The following is a 17,322-nucleotide window of genomic DNA, read 5'->3' as shown; positions in this document are numbered from 1 at the left end:
TGGGCTGGGCTGGTCAGAACACGGGGAAGTAGTCTTGGGGAGACAGAAAGGAGCAGACCGGTCAAACGAAGTTTGGACAAAGGCTAGTGCTGGCCTCGGCTGCCTTGGTGGTTTCTGGAACTGGTGGTATCCGGGGCCAGGAGTGGCGATCCTGTCGCTCTGTGCGTGGACGAGGAAGTGGGCGCGAAGGGAGGGGTGCGGGAGGAGGTGGCAGCAGGGAGCCAAGACACAACAGCCGTGTCCCAGGTGGCAGACCCAAGCTCCAGTGCTGCCGGGGGCTGCCGGGGGCTTTGGGGTAAGGGTTTAAGGGGTCTAGGCCTTGGCTTTTCCGAAAATAAGATGAAAGTTTCATCTCAGCTTCTTTCCATCTTGGACAAGGAAGTCCTGTAACGTGGAAGCAGAGAGCGGCACCGAAGAAGGGAGAGGAGCAGCCGTGCGCGTGCTAGGGAGAGCCCTACGGTCAGCTCCGCGCGGCGGCGTCCTGAGTGCCTTTTGTTTTTTCCACTGACCTTCGTTTTTGTTCTTTATTATGCGCGCTACTGTGTCATAAACGTGTGCGGCTTAAACCCCGCACCCTCCCGCCATTGCCACCGCCGTCACACTTGCTGCCGCACGTGCACACACACACACACGTGCACACACTGTGCTCGCTCTGGGGGAAGAGCCGAGCGGAGCTTCTCCACGTGCTGACGTGCCCTTGTTCCAGAGGCGACCGCGTCTCAGGAGGGTGACTCTGCCCGTTCTGATCCGCACATCTCACACCCTTGAGAGACAGGACCTCCCAGAATTAAGTTATTCTGCCAGTTTGGTTTTGGTTTTGGTTAAAACACATTATTTTATGACGAAGGCCTTGCTTCCCCACAGACAACATGAAAATATTGTCTCATGTCACAGATGAAAAGCAAGAATCTTGGGACACCTGGCTTGGTCGGTTAAGCCTCTGCCTTCGGCTCAGGTCATGATCTCGGGGTCCTGGGATCGAGCCCCACATTGGGCTCTCTGCTCAGCGGGGAGCCTGCTTCCCCCTCTCGGCCTGCCTCTCCCCTGCTTACGTTGTCTCTCTCTCTTTCTGACAAATAAATAAAATCTTCAAAAAAGAAAGAAAAGAAAAGCAAGAATCTTATCTACAAACATGAAAGAGGAAATTCTCCGAATCCATGAATGGGGAAATTACATCCGTTTTGTATCATAAATGATGTCTCGTGAAAACATTACAGAACAGATCAAATGGACCAGAGTGTGGCAGACGCAGGCTACCGGAGCCGCACACGCCAAGAGAATGGAAAAGTTCCCTCAGTTTTGATCTAATCCAGTGTATCTTCACACGATTTGCTCTCAATGAGGAAACAGCCGCATCTGCTCTTTCCCGCCCCCTCCTCCCTCCAGCCGTGCGTCCCACAGTCCCGGCTGGTGTTTCTTGCTGTAAATTGAGAAATCCCAGCGAGCTCGCGGCGTGGTTTCGCTTCCGTCGAGGTGAACCTGCACACACCCGTGTTTGCAGGAATCCAGGGGGCGTCCGGCGCCCCTTTCGCAGACGGCGTCTTGGGGGCAGTGACCCCAGAAACACAGAGCTCCTGCTTCAGCCAGAACTGTCCCCCCCCCCTCACCCCGTATAGCAGCTGGTAAACATCTCACAGAATGTCAATGTCATCCCATGCAAAACTGTCCTTACCAGGGTCACCCCGTCTTCGGGATTCCAGGAGGATGTCCCCAAAGGAAAGAACCAGGCAGTTGAAGTCTTCCGGATTGGGCCACTCGACTGCACTTAAATCCACCGCCTGCCCTTGCCAAGAACCGGAGGGGCTGTCTGGGCGGAGGTCACGGTGCAGGGCCCTGGCGGGGAGGGGTGGGCAGGCGCGGCACCCTGGGCTCCGGTCCTGGGAGGCCGCGCCTCGGAGGGTCACGGGGATGTCACCGCGTGGCTCGTGTGGCTCGGTGACATCTGCACAAAAGGCCGTCGGTCCGTTCCCCGCGTGACAGTGACAACCCAGATGCTGGTCACAGCCACCGCTGGCCCTCCCGCTGGGCCAGGCAGCCTTGTCTCCTACGGCACTTTCCGTGGTTTGTGGACCGCCGTGGATAAGCTGCTGTTTGTTGAGTGAATAACACAAACCAATCTGAGTCAGCTCTAGTCCAACAGGTGGTGCCCCCGAGCCCAGTGCAGCCGGCCGGGGGACAGGTATGGGGCAGTCCTGTCCTGGCCTGCACAGGGCTGGACAGGCGTGCTTCCCCACAGTGACAGGACGGCAGGGGCTGGCAGGGGGTTGGGGCCAACCCTCCCTGGGCGTGGGGGTGCCTAACCACCAGGGACCCGGACTCGTGTGCATGGCTCATCTTGTATGTGGACATAGCCGAAGACCTGTGTCCACACATGACACCAAAGACCCACAAACACGGCGTCCCAGGATGGGCTTTATTGGGCACAATAAAGCCACTGGGGTTTGGACCTTTGAAATGCTTTTCCTTAGAGCCACGGTCGTTTCTCAGCTACACAAATTGGTGAGAATGCACAGATAGGGCTGTCTTTGTGGGAGGGAATGTTCTGGAAGCATTTCCTCATCCACTTCCAGCCATCGCCACTGATAGACAAGTGCCCGGAAAGATTAAGATCTGAGCAGCCGAGGGTCAGGACATCAGTTCCGTTGTTCTGGGTTTCGGTTTTGTTTTGTCTTTTGTGGCCACCCCACGCTGGTTAACGCTGGGCACACGTCAGAGCAGCCCGTGTCTTCAGTGCCTCACACCCACTTGATTCAGAAAAGTAGGTCAGCTGTAAGGAAAACGGCATCCGTGTGGACACGTTGTCTACACCGGCTTCGGGTCGGTTGATCAGATCGTGTCTGTGGTGCATCCTTCTCTTTGCCCGTCGGTTGGTAAGAGCTGACGGGGCCACGCCATGCCTGGCTGTTCCCGATGCCGGGCTCTGCCCCTGCAACACACACGCCCCTCCACACACGCGAACACCCGGGAACCAACCAGCCAACTGCCCTGGGCGTCCGGCGGGCCTGTGCGTTTCCCAGGTCCGGGGAAACCGCTTCCTCATGCGTGCGCGCAGGGATGTGCGGCCTGCGCCCTGTGTCCCACGTCATGCCAAGGACCCGCTGTCCGCAGCCGTCCCTGAGTCTCCGTTTTCTGTTCCAGGCCTACATGGAGGACCACCTGAAGAACAAGAACCGGCTGGAGAAGGAGTGGGAGGCGCTCTGTGTCTACCAGGCCGAGCCCAACAGCTCGCTCGTGGCCCAGAGGGAGGAGAACGTGCCCAAGAACCGCTCTCCGGCGGTGCTGACCTGTAGGTACCGGGCCCTGCTCTGGGCAGGGGAGGGGAACTCGGGCCGGGCTCCTCGCTGTCCCGGGTCCTGAAGGCACAGCTGTGCCGGTCTGGGAAGTCGGGGCAGGGACCGCCCACTGTTGGTGCAGACGCGTTTGCAGTGACCGTCCTGTCCGCATGCCTCTGGCCGTCTTCGCTCGTCGGGGAGTCCTCCCGTTGGATCTCAGCCTGCACCCCTTCCTGAGCAGGGTGGGGGTGGGGACGTGGACCGTCTTGGTCTTGCCAGACTGTACCGGAGATAATTGCCTCCTCTTTCAGAAACCCTGCTTCCTGTGGCCCGGCACACACACTCCCCATGGCACAGAATCGGCTCCCCATGTCTCCGGCCTCTGCCGGCCAGTGTGGGGCCCATGGGCAGGGGCTGGGGCCGTCAGCACAGAACCCAGCCCTCCCGGCACCCACACCAGCGGGAGGGAGCCGGGGCCAGCTTTCCCAGCACCCACTTCTTGTGCCATGACCCGCCCTGCCCCTTCCCCCGAGCTCCCTGGTTGCTGGGTTTGACGGATCCTTGGATACCCCGGGCAGGACCCCCGCAGTCGGGGCCTCCTGTCCTCCTGCCTCCGTACCTGTCCACGCAAGGAAGCCCTTCAGCAGTTCCTCCACCCAGGGGGCCGGAGCAGGCGGCCTGACTTCCACAGCACGGGCCAGCCAGCATCTGTGGACCCCAACAGCTGGACCCCGTGGCTCCCCGGAGCCCGGACAGCCTGCACAGCCCCCAAGCCTTCCCCCTGCCTTCGCGTCCTTCTGCGTCCGGGCCCATCAGAGGCACCTCTCCCGCCTCCCGGAGCTGAGGAAAACGCCCCAGCAGACGTTCCGGCCGAGTCAGGCAGACGCCGTCCTGGGCAGCCGTGCAGCTTGGGGCAGAGGGCCCGTTTGGGGTTCTGGATTTTGTTTCGAAGGGAAGCCGGGTAGAGGCAAAAACAATGCTTCAGGAAACAAGGCCGTGTCCGGAGGGGGACCTAGGAGTGCTGTCCGTGGCCCCCTGTGCCTCCAGGACCCGGGCGGTCCGGTCAGGAGCTGCAGGGACTGTTGGCTCGGCTCAACCACTCGCAGCTCGGATTTCATATTCCCTTTCCTCCTTTGCTCCGAGCCAGGTCGCAGGCTCGGGGGCTGTGTGGGGTCCGGCTGCCTCCGCTCCCTGTGCTCCCCGCGCTCCCCGCCGCTGCTGTGAACAGACTGACCTCAGGGGTGTGAGGTCTGGGGCCGCGACGCTGCCTGCCAGCAGCCCAGGCCACCCTCTCCAGACAGGCCCTGGCTCCCTTGCCCAGACTGGGGGTGTGCCTCCTCCCTGCCCCGTCCGCAGCCACCTTGCCCTACGCACACCACGAGCCATGGGGCCGGCTCGTCTCCTCTGTCACCCGGATGTGCCCGTCCCCGCCCGTCCCCTCCACCCCGTCCCTGCCCGTCCACAGCCGTCCTCAGCGAGGTGCCGCTGAGACACTTTGCTCTCCGCTCTGTCTGTGGATCCTTGCTCACCACCACCAAGAGCTCAATTTCTGGTTCCACACTCCCCCTCTCCCATCAGCTTTCTGCCATTTGCACGTTGGACAGACATGATTTATGTGTCTCCATCTAAAACAATACATCCGACGGGGTCAGTACGAGCTCTGCTTACCCAGGCCCCCCACGCGGACACAGGTCTGGGCCGGGACATTCGGTGGCCCGTGGAGAGCAAGAGCTTCACGTCCAGCCCTGCTGGGCCGTCCCGGGGACGTCAAGATGCTCACCCAGTACTTGCATGTAGACGCGGGGATGGAAGCCGCAGACGTGGACCCGGGAGGCTCCTCTGACCCCGTTGTTTGCAGAAGAGCCAGAGGTTAAGAAGGGGAAGCAAGTGACCCCAGGCTGCTGGCAGCAAGACCCGACCAGGAGGGGTCCCATGCCCAGGAGCCCTGGCAAAGAAACGTCACCGGCGGCACGGCTTTCCCCCACAAGTGTTATTGGAGAAGCTTGCCAACAGCCAAGTAGAAATGACCACTGGGCAGAGGCCTGCAAACCCACCCCCAGCTACCGGACAGTCCCGTGCCGATTTTCCTCGACGTGTTCGTGCGCTACCCAGTTGTGGCTGAACTCTTTCAAAGTGAGCGTCAGGCATCGTGACATTCACGTAAATATTTCAGCCTGTGCCTCCTAAACATCAGGATGTTCCGTTCTCCTGCGTTCCTACAACCCTGTCGCTACAGCTAGAAGCTGAGTCCCTCGTTCTGGCCCATCGCCAGCACCGCGGGCACCTGCGGACGGCGGTGCGTGACCGCGACGTAATCAGGTGCAGCTTCCCTCCTGTGCGTCGTGTGAAAACAGCCCCTTTTGTTTTCTGACGTGACTCGTCCCTGGTGAAGCCACTCTCCCACTGACCGCATTCCCACCCCGCGTCGTGAACGGCCCGGCCGGAGTCTGACCGTCCCGACGGGTCCGCGGGGAGCTCACCGGCTGTTTGCAGGCCTGCTGCCCCCCACGCCGGCCCCATCCCGTTTGGGTCTCGCAGCCAAGCCCCGGGGCCCAGTGCGCCGTGGGCCTGAGAGCGGCCGCGCCAGTGTCCACATCTCCAGTGGCCGCCGCGAACATGAGCTGCGAGCGAGCTTCTGTGGCCTCCCGGAAGACTCGTGAACGCCTGAGCCCGATCACCGGACTGGAGTGAGCAGTTCCGCCGACCATCCCTCAACCCCGTCGCTGCCCTTCCGGGTTTGGAAAGAGACGGTCCAGGCAGAGCCGTAATCGAATACATTTTCTCCAAATCGCCTGTTAACGTGGCTTCCTCTGCACCAGAGGCTTTGTACCTGGTGAGATCTTCCGGTCTAAACGAACGCAGCTGAAACGGCGGTCGGTCATCCTCTGCGTTTCCCACCATCAGCCCACGGAGGGCTTCCCTGCACTCCTCCTGTGAGGTCTGCGCCCTCGCTTGACCCCTTCCTTGGATGGACGACCGCACGTGGCCTTCGAAATCCCACACGTCCTGCTGCTCTGGGCATCTGTCCCTCCGTTACCCGGGATATTTGCAGCCATGCCCTCGGGGCCCGGACGCCAAGCGATCCCGTCTCTGGGGCTGGGCTCCCTTCTAGGATCTCTGGAACAAAGTTCTCTCCCCCAGCCAGCGTTTTCTTTCTGGCAACTTGACACTTTAGGATGAGCGGGCCACGTTCCCCTCAAGGTTGCCGTGAGTTCAGCGATGTTTTCCTCGTTAGAAGTCAGTGCGGGTGAGTTGCAACGCTCCGCCGTGGGCTCCGCGGACCTCGGGAAATCAGGATTCGAAGCAGCACTTCCCGTCCCCAGCCCCACGCTTCCCTCCCTCCACCCCCCTCCCCTCCGCTGCTCCCCACCCCTCTCCTCATCCACTTCAGTCCCATTTCCGTGGAGAGCGCTCACATCATCGCGCAGGGAAAGGTCCAGGAGACGCTGATGGACAGCCTTCCCTCAGCAGGAACGCTGACCTCGCCCGCGTGGCGCCCTCTGACCCGGGGGAGGTGCTGGCCGCTCAGGCCCAGTGGCAGGGTCGGAGGAGCCAGAAGCTGCTCCCACATCTGTTCGTGGTCCACCGTCCAGGGCCACACCCCTTCCCCGTGGAGAGGGCTAGTTCTGTGGGGTGTCTGGGAGTTGCTCCCCAGCACGGTTACGTTAATCAGCAAGTTTGCTGCCGTGCTCTCTTCTGTTACTTTTCCAGAAGCATCCGAGTGGGCAAGGCCTGGGGGTAATAATGTCTCGGCGTCGCCAATGGTCAGGGGACACTCTGTCCACCTGGGTCCCCTTCAGATGTCAGGACCGTCCTCGAAGATGATGGCTTGGGCCCACCGTCCACCCCCGCGGGGTTCCAGTCCCCCCCGTCAGCATGGGTGCGGGTGGGACTGTGCTCTGGGGGCAGCTGTGCTCCCCACAAACCCAGCTCTGTTGTTCGAATGTGTGTGACCGCCAGCCCGGGGTTGCGGGAGCCGCAGCCTCCGCCACCTGCGGCCGTGCAAACCCTCGTCCCGGCCACGTGTGTGCCGTGGCTCCTCACACGAGCAGAGGGGCGTCCGTGGGCGCCGGCTGCAAGGCTCAGCAGAATCGTGCGGATGGCGTGGCTGTGCTCACGTGGCGTCCGCTCTCGTCACGGGTGTGCGTGCGGCCCCGTTCCCACGAGCTGCCGGCCGCACGGCCTCCCTCGGCTCCGCCCTCCGCCTCGGACGTGGCGCCCTGCGAGAGCGCTCGGCAGCCAGGGCCCCGACACCCGCGGGAAGCGCGCTCCTGCCACCCGCCGCGGCGGGCCACCCGCGCGTCCCGGCAGGGCCCGTGCCTGCTCCCCCACTCGGGCCGGGCTCAGGTGCGACCCCACGTCCTTCTGCCGAGCGCTCTCGGAGAATCCGGTCCTCTCCCGCCGCCCGCACCCCTTCCTGAGGGTCTTGCTGCGAGAGACGGGGAAACCGCGTCAGCGAACACGCGACAAGCCTGGCAAGGGGGAGGCCCGTCAGTTGTGCAGAAGCTGTAGTGGGACGGAGACCCGACTCCCCGTGTGCGGCCCGGGGTGCCCCAGACCACAGGCCACGGCAGCGACAGCAGGCGGCAGTTCTCGGCCCCGGGGCCGACGTCGGAGGCTCTCAGGGAGCCCCTGGTCCAGGCTTGGCTCTGCGTCTCCCACATCGTCTTCCTTCTGCGACCGCCTCTCCGTGTAAGGGCACCAGACACTCCACGTGGGGCCCGAGGGCCCTGGGGTGGGGACGCCAGCAGACAAGGGTCACTCGGGTCAACACTTGACCCCACAGGGGCTGGGTGGTCCGTGCAAGGCCCCAGACACCAGGAACCCCTGGGTCGGTTCCTGCTTGTGCCGTGCTCTGCACACAGGTGCCTTGTCCCCGGGCTGTGCGGTGGCGGGCGAGGCCCGTGCGCAGCTGTCCTGCCGTGGACCGGCCCTCGTCCTCTGCGCTGTCGTTCCCCTGGAGAGCAAGCTGCCCGTCCGATACGGGGATTGGTTTCTGAGAGACCAGTGGCAATGTGGCCGCCACGAGGCAGTGCAGGCCGTCCTGGGGCTCCGAGACCTCCCCTGGCTGCATCCGGAGCCGGAGGCCGACACGAGGCTCTGTGCTGGGTGACGGGCAGGGTGGAAGGATGGGCCGCGTTCCCTCCCCAGCTCTGGTGGCAGGAGGGCGCCCTGACCGGGGTCTCCCCACGGAGACGCAGCATCGTGTGCGGACCCGAGGGGCGCTGCGCGGAACCCTGTTGCTTTCTCTTCTGGGAGGCTTGGAGATCGTTAGAGTTTGAGCTAAGGGTTTCCAGCACGCTTACCCGAGAGCAGAGCCCCCGCTTACTTACTGAGGAAGGGAAGGCCACGGGAAGATGCTTGAGCCTTTCTGGAGGGCTTACGCTTGAGAGCAGGCCGTTTCCTGACCTCACTGTGGTCTTCCGCTTCCCGGGTCTGCAAAGAAGCACGCTGTAGCTTGTAGCTTGTAGCTACTCAGTCTCGTAACCAGTCTGCAGACGTTTATAGCTTTGCTCGACAATGCCAAGTCCAAATCAGCAAGGACATTGCCGTGCAGAACTGGCCGGAATCGCTAGACCAGCTTCAGCGGCTGGGAGCCGGCGGCAGCAGAGAGCCGTAGGCTGTGTTCCCAGTGCGCCAGACCGTCCACGGACCCGCGAAATCCGAGGAGAAACTGGGGGCCGTGGACGCCGCTGAGCTTCCCTGGATAACGGGTCTCCGTAAAGACTCAGAGCCCCGACTCCACAGCACACGGCACTGGGGGTCCCCGGACATACGCATTTCTGCCAGCCACACCGCTGAAGTTCAGGGAACAGCAGCCAGCAGGGGAGAAAGTCATGAACCAGTGGGAGGCCTCACGGGGGCGTGGGCAGAGCACTCGGCGAAGACTTCCCTCCCGCGGTGCCAGTGTCCACCAGGACCCCACACATGCCTCATCTGAAGGCGGTCAGTGTCCAGGAACACGTCTGCTCCTGCTGTGAAGGTGCTCGACCACGTGGATCAGCTCACTTGGCACGAATGACGTAAGCAGGAGCCTAAAGGAACAGGACCCTAGTGCCACAGGACAGGTTATAAGGAAGCCTCCACACACCGTCCTTGAACAGCTCACGTGGACGTGTCCTAGATGACGGCGAGAGCGGGACGTGCCCACTTGCGGTTCGGCCACAGGCCTCCAGATGTGCCCTGGGCTGCCTTCACGTGCTCTTTGTCCCACTCATAATCAAGAAGAACTTCTAGAAATTGTTTCTTCTGTTGGCATTTACGAAAATCAGTTCAATCTAAAATGGGGGCAGAGACCCCCTTCTATCCATGGCACCGCATTCCCGGAAGAAGAAAGGTGGGGTGTGTGTGTGTGTGTGTGAAACTACTCTTGAGCAGAGAGCGCTGAAGACGCTTGAGCAAGGAGTTGAGAAAAGGAACGTGCCCTACACGTGTAGGTAACAAGTTTCCTCTTGGTAAGTGTCTTTCTCCTCCCCTCCCTGACAAAGCTCACTATCGTGGCCCTCATGAGGGAAAACAGCTCCATCTTCGGGCCTGATACAGACCGGAGGACGCTGAGTTCCCATTTCCTGGCTCCCGAGCGAGGTCGCGAGAACCGGAGAACACGCGGCCTTCTCAGTCGAAGGGCAGATCCCCAGGTGGCTACGTGACCTCGCTCCGCGGTTGGGGCCCCCGTGTCTACTCCCGGGGCAGGGGCAGGGGTGCGTGTTCACACGGGCCGTGCTCAGTCAGGGGAGTACAGGCGAGGGCGAGGACCATTTGCTCACAAGCCCTGTCCCGCGCCTCCAGCACGCACAAGTGGCCTCAAGGGACCCTGCGATCCCGCCGGGCCACACAAAGACGAGAGGCAGCCAGACTCCGCTCGGTGGCAGCTGGACGTCCTAGCACCCACTGGCCCCACGTCAGCCGTTTTAAAAAGACGAACAGGGGACGCCTGGGTGGCGCAGTTGGTTGGACGGCTGCCTTCGGCTCAGGGCGTGATCCTGGAGTCCCGGGATCGAGTCCCACATCAGGCTCCCAGCTCCATGGGGAGTCTGCTTCGCTCTCTGACCTTCTCCTCGCTCGTGCTCTCTCTCACTGTCTCTCTCTCTCTCAAATAAATTAAAAAAATAAATAAATAAATAAAAATAAATAAATAAAAAGACGAACAGGAAAAAGCGAACCACAGGATAGTTGAGATTTGCCCAACCCATCGAAGCCCCCCGCAACGGCAGCGTCCCTCTGCTGGGCCCAACCCTTCCGGGGCAGCTCCGGTGCTTCAGAGGGAGGTTCGGATGGCCTGATCTTGTCTTTAAAGATGTTATTAACTTACCTGAGAGTCAGTGAGGGAGAAGGAGAGTATGAGGGGAGGGAGGAGCAGAGCGCCCGACGTGGGACTCGATCCCGGGACCCCGGGATCATGACCTGGGCCGAAGGCAGACGCTCGACCTATGAGCCACCCGGCGCCCTGCATTAAAAACAAAACCAGATCACCGCTAACCTTGAAATGAGCGTGTTGCTGCCAAAGTCAGGTGTGTGGTGGAGGCAGCGGAACTCTGAGGCGTTCGCGGTCCTTGTCCCAGACTCAGAGGCGGCTTGGAAAGCGCGGCCCAGAGGAAGCAAGCACGGCTGAAACAGCGCTTCCCGGGGCCGCTCGGAGCGCAGCCCGTCCTCTCCGCCGGGCTCGGGCGCGCCACACGGCCTGTCTCCTCCGCCGTCCGCGTGGCGAGCTCGGAGCGCCGAGGGCAATGCCAAACGGCATGTTTATGCCACCGAGACTCCCACTTTGTGCGGCGATAACGTGCTGACCAGAAACCCCGCTGGGCCGGGATTCCCTGGGCTGGTGCTGCCGACGTGAAGGGCGCCCAGCGGCCCCCAGGCCTGCACCTGTCCGGCTGGGTAACGTCTGGGGCCTTCGCAGCGTGCCCCCTGAGACCAGAAATCGGGGGCTGCAGTTCTTCCTCCCTACACCCCTCCCGTCCCTTCACCCGTGACCCTGCTCTTTGTAAAAGGTTCTCGGACCGTCGGGAGGGATCCCCACTGCTGTGATCAACGGCGCCAGAGGTTGGCTGTGGCGAACCTGTTTCCAATGTGGCAGGGCCCCCGGGAGGCTCTCTGGAACCCTGGGCCGAAGGCAGACGCTCGAACCCTTTAGAAGCAGCCAAAAGTGCCGCTTTTTTTAATTCCGGAATCCTGTGTAGGCTGCAGCGGGAGACCCAGAGTGTCCTGCAGAAACTGCGCCCGCGTCTGAGCAGCACAGCACGGCCTCTAGCCTGACGTGTGCATGAGGCACCGCCCTGCGGACCGGGGCTTGCGGAACCTGGTGGGCGCAGCGTAACCGGGGCCAGGCTCGGTCTGCTCGCCGCGCAACAGGCCAGTAAGCCGAGAGGCAGGGTGGTGAGGGAAGGAAAGTGACTTCATCCAGAAACCCAGTAGACCAAGATGGCGGCCTGTCACCCTAAAGAACCAAATGGCCTCGCACAAACGCAGGCTTCTTTCATGTTGGGACAAGGGGATGCCAACCAGTGTGGCCACTCTGGAAAACCGTGCGGAGGTTCCTCAAAAAATTAAAAATAGAGCTTCCCTATGACCCAGCAGGTGCACTACTGGGTATTTACCCCAAAGATACAGACGTAGTGAAAAGAAGGGGCATCTGTACCCCAATGTTCATCGCAGCCACGGTCGCCACAGTGGCCACGGTCGCCAAACTGTGGAAAGAACCAAGAGGCCCTTCAACGGACACATGGATCAAGAAGATGTGGTCCGTACACACAATGGAGTATTACGCAGCCACCAGAAAGGACGGACACCCAACTTTTGCACCGACATGGCCGGGACTGGAAGAGATGATGCTGAGTGAAATAAGTCAAGCAGAGAGAGTCAGTTACTTATGGTTTTGCTCATACGGGGAACGTAAAGAATAGTGCGGAGGATCACAGGGGGACGGAGAGAAAACAGATAGGAAGAAACGCCTTCCGAGCACCTCTGGGTAGAGACCTTCCACGTACGTAAGCCTGTCACGCAACGCACGCGCCCTTCCTCATCTCTCGACGTTCCTCATCTATCTCGTCTTTCCTGGGAAAAGCTAACGTCAGGATCTCAGTAGACCCGACGGGACCGCGTCCAGGCCAGTGGACTCGCCAACTTTCCAAGCCCCAGAGTTGTTGACAAAAAATTATTTTAAGTAAAACCTTCTAGAGAAATGAAAGAAGTCTAAACCGCGGCACGGTCTACAGGCTTCCCTGCCGACGGCCCGAGCGGCTCTCCGGGCTGGGGGCCCGGAACGGACACTCTGCGGGGTGCGGGGCTGAGGTCAAGACACTCAGAGTCCTTGGCTTCCAAGGCACCAGCCGGCTTGTCTTCCGTTTCTCGGAAGAAGAAGGTGGTGCTGTGTGTGGCGCCCGGAGGCACTGACTGGAGCCCAGAGGACAGGCTTGAGCTGCCGGGTCTGGGGCCTTCAGTTCTCAGCTGCGCCTCGCAGAGGACGGAGAACGAGGCCGCAATCCAGGGAAGGCGGGAGGGAGGAGGGAGTGTCGTGGGTGTCCCTCCCCTGAGCCTGTTACCAGTCGGAACAGGTACCACCCTGCTTCCCCCCATCCCTCCTCCGCGTCCCTCTGAGGGTGCAGCTTGGGACGTTCCCAAAAAATAGGCAAAGGGGGATGTCACTGTGCGCAGGAAGGTGGTTATTCCAGCATCAGAATGAAGACTGATTCATGGGCCGAACGCACTAAGCGGTGGTGATCCCATGGCGCTGATCCCGGGAGGCGTCTGGTTGCCACGTCCGTCAGGTGCCCGCGCGCTTGAGGCCTCCCCTGCACAACCCCCCTTCCATCTTCAGCCACATTTTCTATTTCGTCTGTTCTTTCTTTAAAAGAAAACTGTCGGGGCGCCCGGGTGGCTCAGTGGGTTAAGCCTCTGCTTTCGGCTCAGGTCATGGTCTCAGGGTCCTGGGATCGAGTCCCGCATCGGGCTCTCTGCTCAGCGGGTAGCCTGCTTCCCCACTCTCTCTGCCTGCTTGTGATCTCTGTCAGTCAAATAAAGAAATAAAATCTTTAAAAAAAAAATAAAACTGTCATCTCCAGAGCGGAACAGTTTCCAGACCACAAAACTGTGTACAGAGGACAGTTGCCTGATACCTGGGTATTCACGCGGAAACGTGTCTGCTGTGTGCGGCCGCATGCGTCTGCTGGCTGAAGGGAGACCCCAGAGAAAATCCTGCCGCGGAACCCCTGACCCCAGTGTCGGACTCTAAGAAAAACCCGAGAAGACCTCGTTCTGCGGATGAACCGCAGTGTCCCTTGCCACACTCCCTGCTTCTCCTCCTCCTCCAGAGGGGGGGTTGTGTGTGTGACCCGTAGTGGCCTCCGCAGAGCCCCAAGGAGGGACAGCAGCATGGCAGGGCGTTCGGTGTGTGCTGTCCCCTTAGCTGGCCCCGGGGGACGCCGGCCTGTGCGCTCCTCTAACCTCCTGTCTCTGCTTGCAGACGATCACTCCAGGGTCCTGCTGAAGTCCGAGAACAGCCACAGCAACTCGGACTACATCAACGCCAGCCCCATCGTGAGTACCTGCCCGGGGCCCACCCGTCTTCAGTCGCGAGCCCCCACGGTGTCAGCCGGGGACGAGTCAGCTAGTGGTTTGTCTTGACGGGTGACCGGCCTCGGCCGGTGACCAGGGAGCCAGGTGGTCTCAGCCGGGCACCGGGCTCAGCCAGTGACTGGCGAACCAGGTCATTAGTATTTGCCGGGCAACTAGGCTCCACCTGGCCGTTAATCCTAACCAGGTGAGTCCTCTCAACCAGCCGCCCTGGGCCGGGGCGTCCCCAGGCGAGAGCAGTCCTGGGCCCCCTGGCTTGGGGCCCAGCAAGAGCGGCCGCTGGTTTTCTGACGGGAACCCACGGCTCTCAGGAAAATCTGCGGCGTTTCTCCTTTCCAGACCCACTTGTTCCCTGTGTGTTCAGGGGCAGCAGAAACAATCAGGCCCCAGCCCCCCCCTCTGGAAAGGCTGGCGGCACGGAGGCTGGTCCCTGCGGCTGTTTCCGGGTGCAGCCCCCAGGACAAGCAGCGAGCCGTGCGCGGGGCGGTGCCTCCCGGGCCAGGCGTCCTGCGAACAGAACCCTGGGGACCCCGTGACCCACAGCACCCCAGCTCCCACAGGATCCCCCGCAGCCCACGCCGGCGTGAGCCCCCGGGAGAGCGGCGGGAGGGGAGGCTGGAGCAGCCGGAGGGCGACGGGTCAGAGGCCTGCACGGTGCGCAGCTGCTTCTCAAGGTGAAGTGATCCACGTGGGAGGCCGGTGACACGCGCCTCCGCGGCTGAGTATTGGGCAGCGCGGCTGATGGCAGGGATTGGGAGCGAGCGGGGATTTCGGGGGGACGTTGGGTGTGTCCCTCCCTGCCCCTCCCCCCATAAATGGTGGCGTCGACGTTGGTCACCAGGGAGGCGTCGGGACGTCTCAGGAAAGCCGCAGAGTGCGTTCAGGGGAGCAGTGTGAGCAGCGTCCCAGCTCGGGGGGCTTGCCGGTGACCTGGGGGGGCCGAGGGAGGTGGTGACGCGTCTGGGTTGGGGACACACCCTGCAGCATCCTGACAAAAACCTCGCGTTCTGGCAGTAGCAGGCTTTCCCTGAGGACGTTCACCCTCTGATTTCAGAACCTTCTAGTAGCTGCTGGTTCCGTGTGTCTCTGGGGCGCCCGGCGTGTAAGTGTACTCCTAGGAGCCCAGGGTGCCGTGGGTCAGAGACCGTCCCCTGGCCCTCACGGTGCACAGCGGGAGCACAGGGTAGCGTCCTCGCCGCGAGAAAGCGGGTTAAGGGCTGGTCCGCTGCTCGGTCTCCTCCCTCTGAGCCCAGACCTCGGCTCCCGCGGTTGCTGGTAAGGAGAGGCTGTGTCCACCGGTGCAGGGAGACCGCAAGGACTGGCCGCACCCGTGTCTTCCAGGTTCCCATCCTGAGCCAGTCTCTCAAAAAATGCCCCGCTGGGCTCAGTAGTTTCTGTCAATGCTGATTCAGAACCAAGCCAAAGCCTCACGGGTGTGCAGCCTCTCCTGCGGGTACAGCGGGGTTTCTGGGAGGCCACGGTGAGGGCCTGGACGTGGTCCCCCGCGGCGGGCCACAGTGCCGGCAGCGCAGATCTGCCTGGAGCACCGTGACCCCTGCAGGGCTCTCGTCCCGGGCGTGAGCCATGTGACTGGGCCGGAAGAGAGCCGAGCTGTTACTTTCAAGCTGAAAGGGGAGCGTTCAGAGTTGGGGAGCGTCCAGCCTCCCCCCACGGCCCCGCCTATTGGACGGGTTCCAACGTCCCACCGTCCCACCGCCGGTGATCTCCGGCTGAAGAGAAGTGTCTGTGCGGAAGCCGTGTCCTCCTCGGACATGCCTGGCGCTCCCACAGGGCCTGAGCCGCTCCCACACCCCGCACGTCTGTTGTGGGAAGGCCTGGAGCCACGGGGCCGGGCTCGGGTCGGGCGGCGAGGCCAGGAGAGAGAGGGGATTTAGGCCATCTTTCATGTTTCCCCTTCGGTTCACGCCACAATTCTCCTTCTCCGCATTTGGGTCGTAAGAATGAACCAGGGCACCTTTCTGAAACGACCGGGGGCGGCGATGACCAGCTCCCCAGCTGCGCTTGGACGGGGACGACCCTGGCTGTGCCGCGACATCCGTCGTGTTTGTCCGTCGTCCTCACTGAGCTCCGGGGAAGTCCCACGTGCCAGCCACGGGGCGGGGCGTGGCTTTGAGAGCAGGTCCCGGAAGTAAACGGGAGTTCCGTGCTCCCGCCCAGTTGGGGGGGGGGTGCGGGGAGGCACGCGGGGGGCCGCGGGGGGCGCGGGGGCCTCGGGGGGCGCGGGGGCACGCGGCTCTTCCCGAGGATGCGCACTGAGGCGGGTCGTTACCACACCCGCCGCGCCATGAGCTCGAAACACCACACGCTGTGACCAGGGACGGGTCTGAAACTGCCCCCACTTGAAAATAAACTTACTCTTCCTTCCGCTGTGTACGGAGGGAGATAAAGTTGTTGAATGTTTTCATTCAGAACACATTTAACTAACGTGAGGGGCGCACCTGGACCCCTCAGGAAAGGGTGACCGGTGCGGTGTGACACGTGCGTATCATAGAAACGGGCCAAATACGGGAGCCGACTCTCTGGTTCTCGGAGACACTTACACGCAAGCAGCTCTGTGTGTGTTTTACTTCATAATTTACTTGAACCCCAACTCAGAAGAAACAACCATGAAAACAGCTTCAGTGTCTAAATCAGCGTCTCTCACGTCCCCCACGGAAACGACCGTTTCTCCGCGGATTGCCCTACAAAGACTGGGTATCTAGAAAATGGACTTGAAAACTCTGGCTTCATACTCACTTGTTCTGAAGAAAATGGCCTGTGAAGTCTGCTCTAAAGTTTAGAGAAAACAGAAGCGGGGCCAGCCGGACAGGAATAGGGAAGGAAGACGCGCGTTTGCGCTCTGAGAGCTCGGGGACAGAGGCCTGGCCCCGCCCCCCGCCCCGCTCCCCGGGTTGTGTCAAGCCGAGCGTTGTGCCGGGCGGAGCTGGCTGTCCCCACGGGACGCAGCAGCCCACCAGCTCCTGCCCCGAGCTCTGCAGGCTTCAGGACGTGGGTCCCTGGTCTAGGCACACTCAGTGCTTGAGGTTAAAAGTCTGTTTTGTTCGTACGATTGGGGACACTATTGACGAGTCTGTAACGCGGTTAGAGCTTCTGAAAGCCACTCGCACCCCTTTACTACCTGGCATGGCACAGCCCCGAGCGGTTGGCTAGGACGGCTTTGCGGGGCCTGTGCATTCCGAAATTCGCGGGACACACGTCTCCGTACGCTGCCGGCCACATGGGCAGTGGATTCAACACAGTCCGTAAGAGCAACATGGTGGTGTGGGTCGTACTTGGGACCCGGCACCCCATGGCCCTCGCCTGCTATGCAGTCACTGGGCATAAGTCCTGTCTGATGTGGGGGGCCGTTCTGTCTCCCACAGTCCGCGGGGGAGAAGGCCACCTGAGGGCGTGGTGCGAACCGCACAGGCTTTGACCGATAGCCTCAAGGTTACTGGCAACACACACCCACGGCGTG

General features: G+C 61.6%; 1 protein-coding gene across 1 annotated transcript in view; it reads left to right on the top strand.

Moving 5' to 3' along the window:
- The window catches only part of PTPRN2 (protein tyrosine phosphatase receptor type N2), a 514,367-nt gene that overhangs the window by 458,216 nt on the left and 38,829 nt on the right, over positions 1–17,322 (top strand). Inside the window, exons 23-24 of the mRNA XM_044247045.1 lie at positions 3,139–3,286; positions 13,735–13,808. Coding sequence (XP_044102980.1) covers positions 3,139–3,286; positions 13,735–13,808 — 222 coding nt within the window. The remainder of the gene's footprint in view (positions 1–3,138; positions 3,287–13,734; positions 13,809–17,322) is intronic.

This window comes from Neovison vison, chromosome 4, assembly GCF_020171115.1.
Source record: "Neovison vison isolate M4711 chromosome 4, ASM_NN_V1, whole genome shotgun sequence".
In the NCBI taxonomy this organism is placed as follows: Eukaryota; Metazoa; Chordata; class Mammalia; order Carnivora; family Mustelidae; genus Neogale; species Neogale vison.
This window is presented reverse-complemented; position numbering and strand designations above follow the sequence as displayed.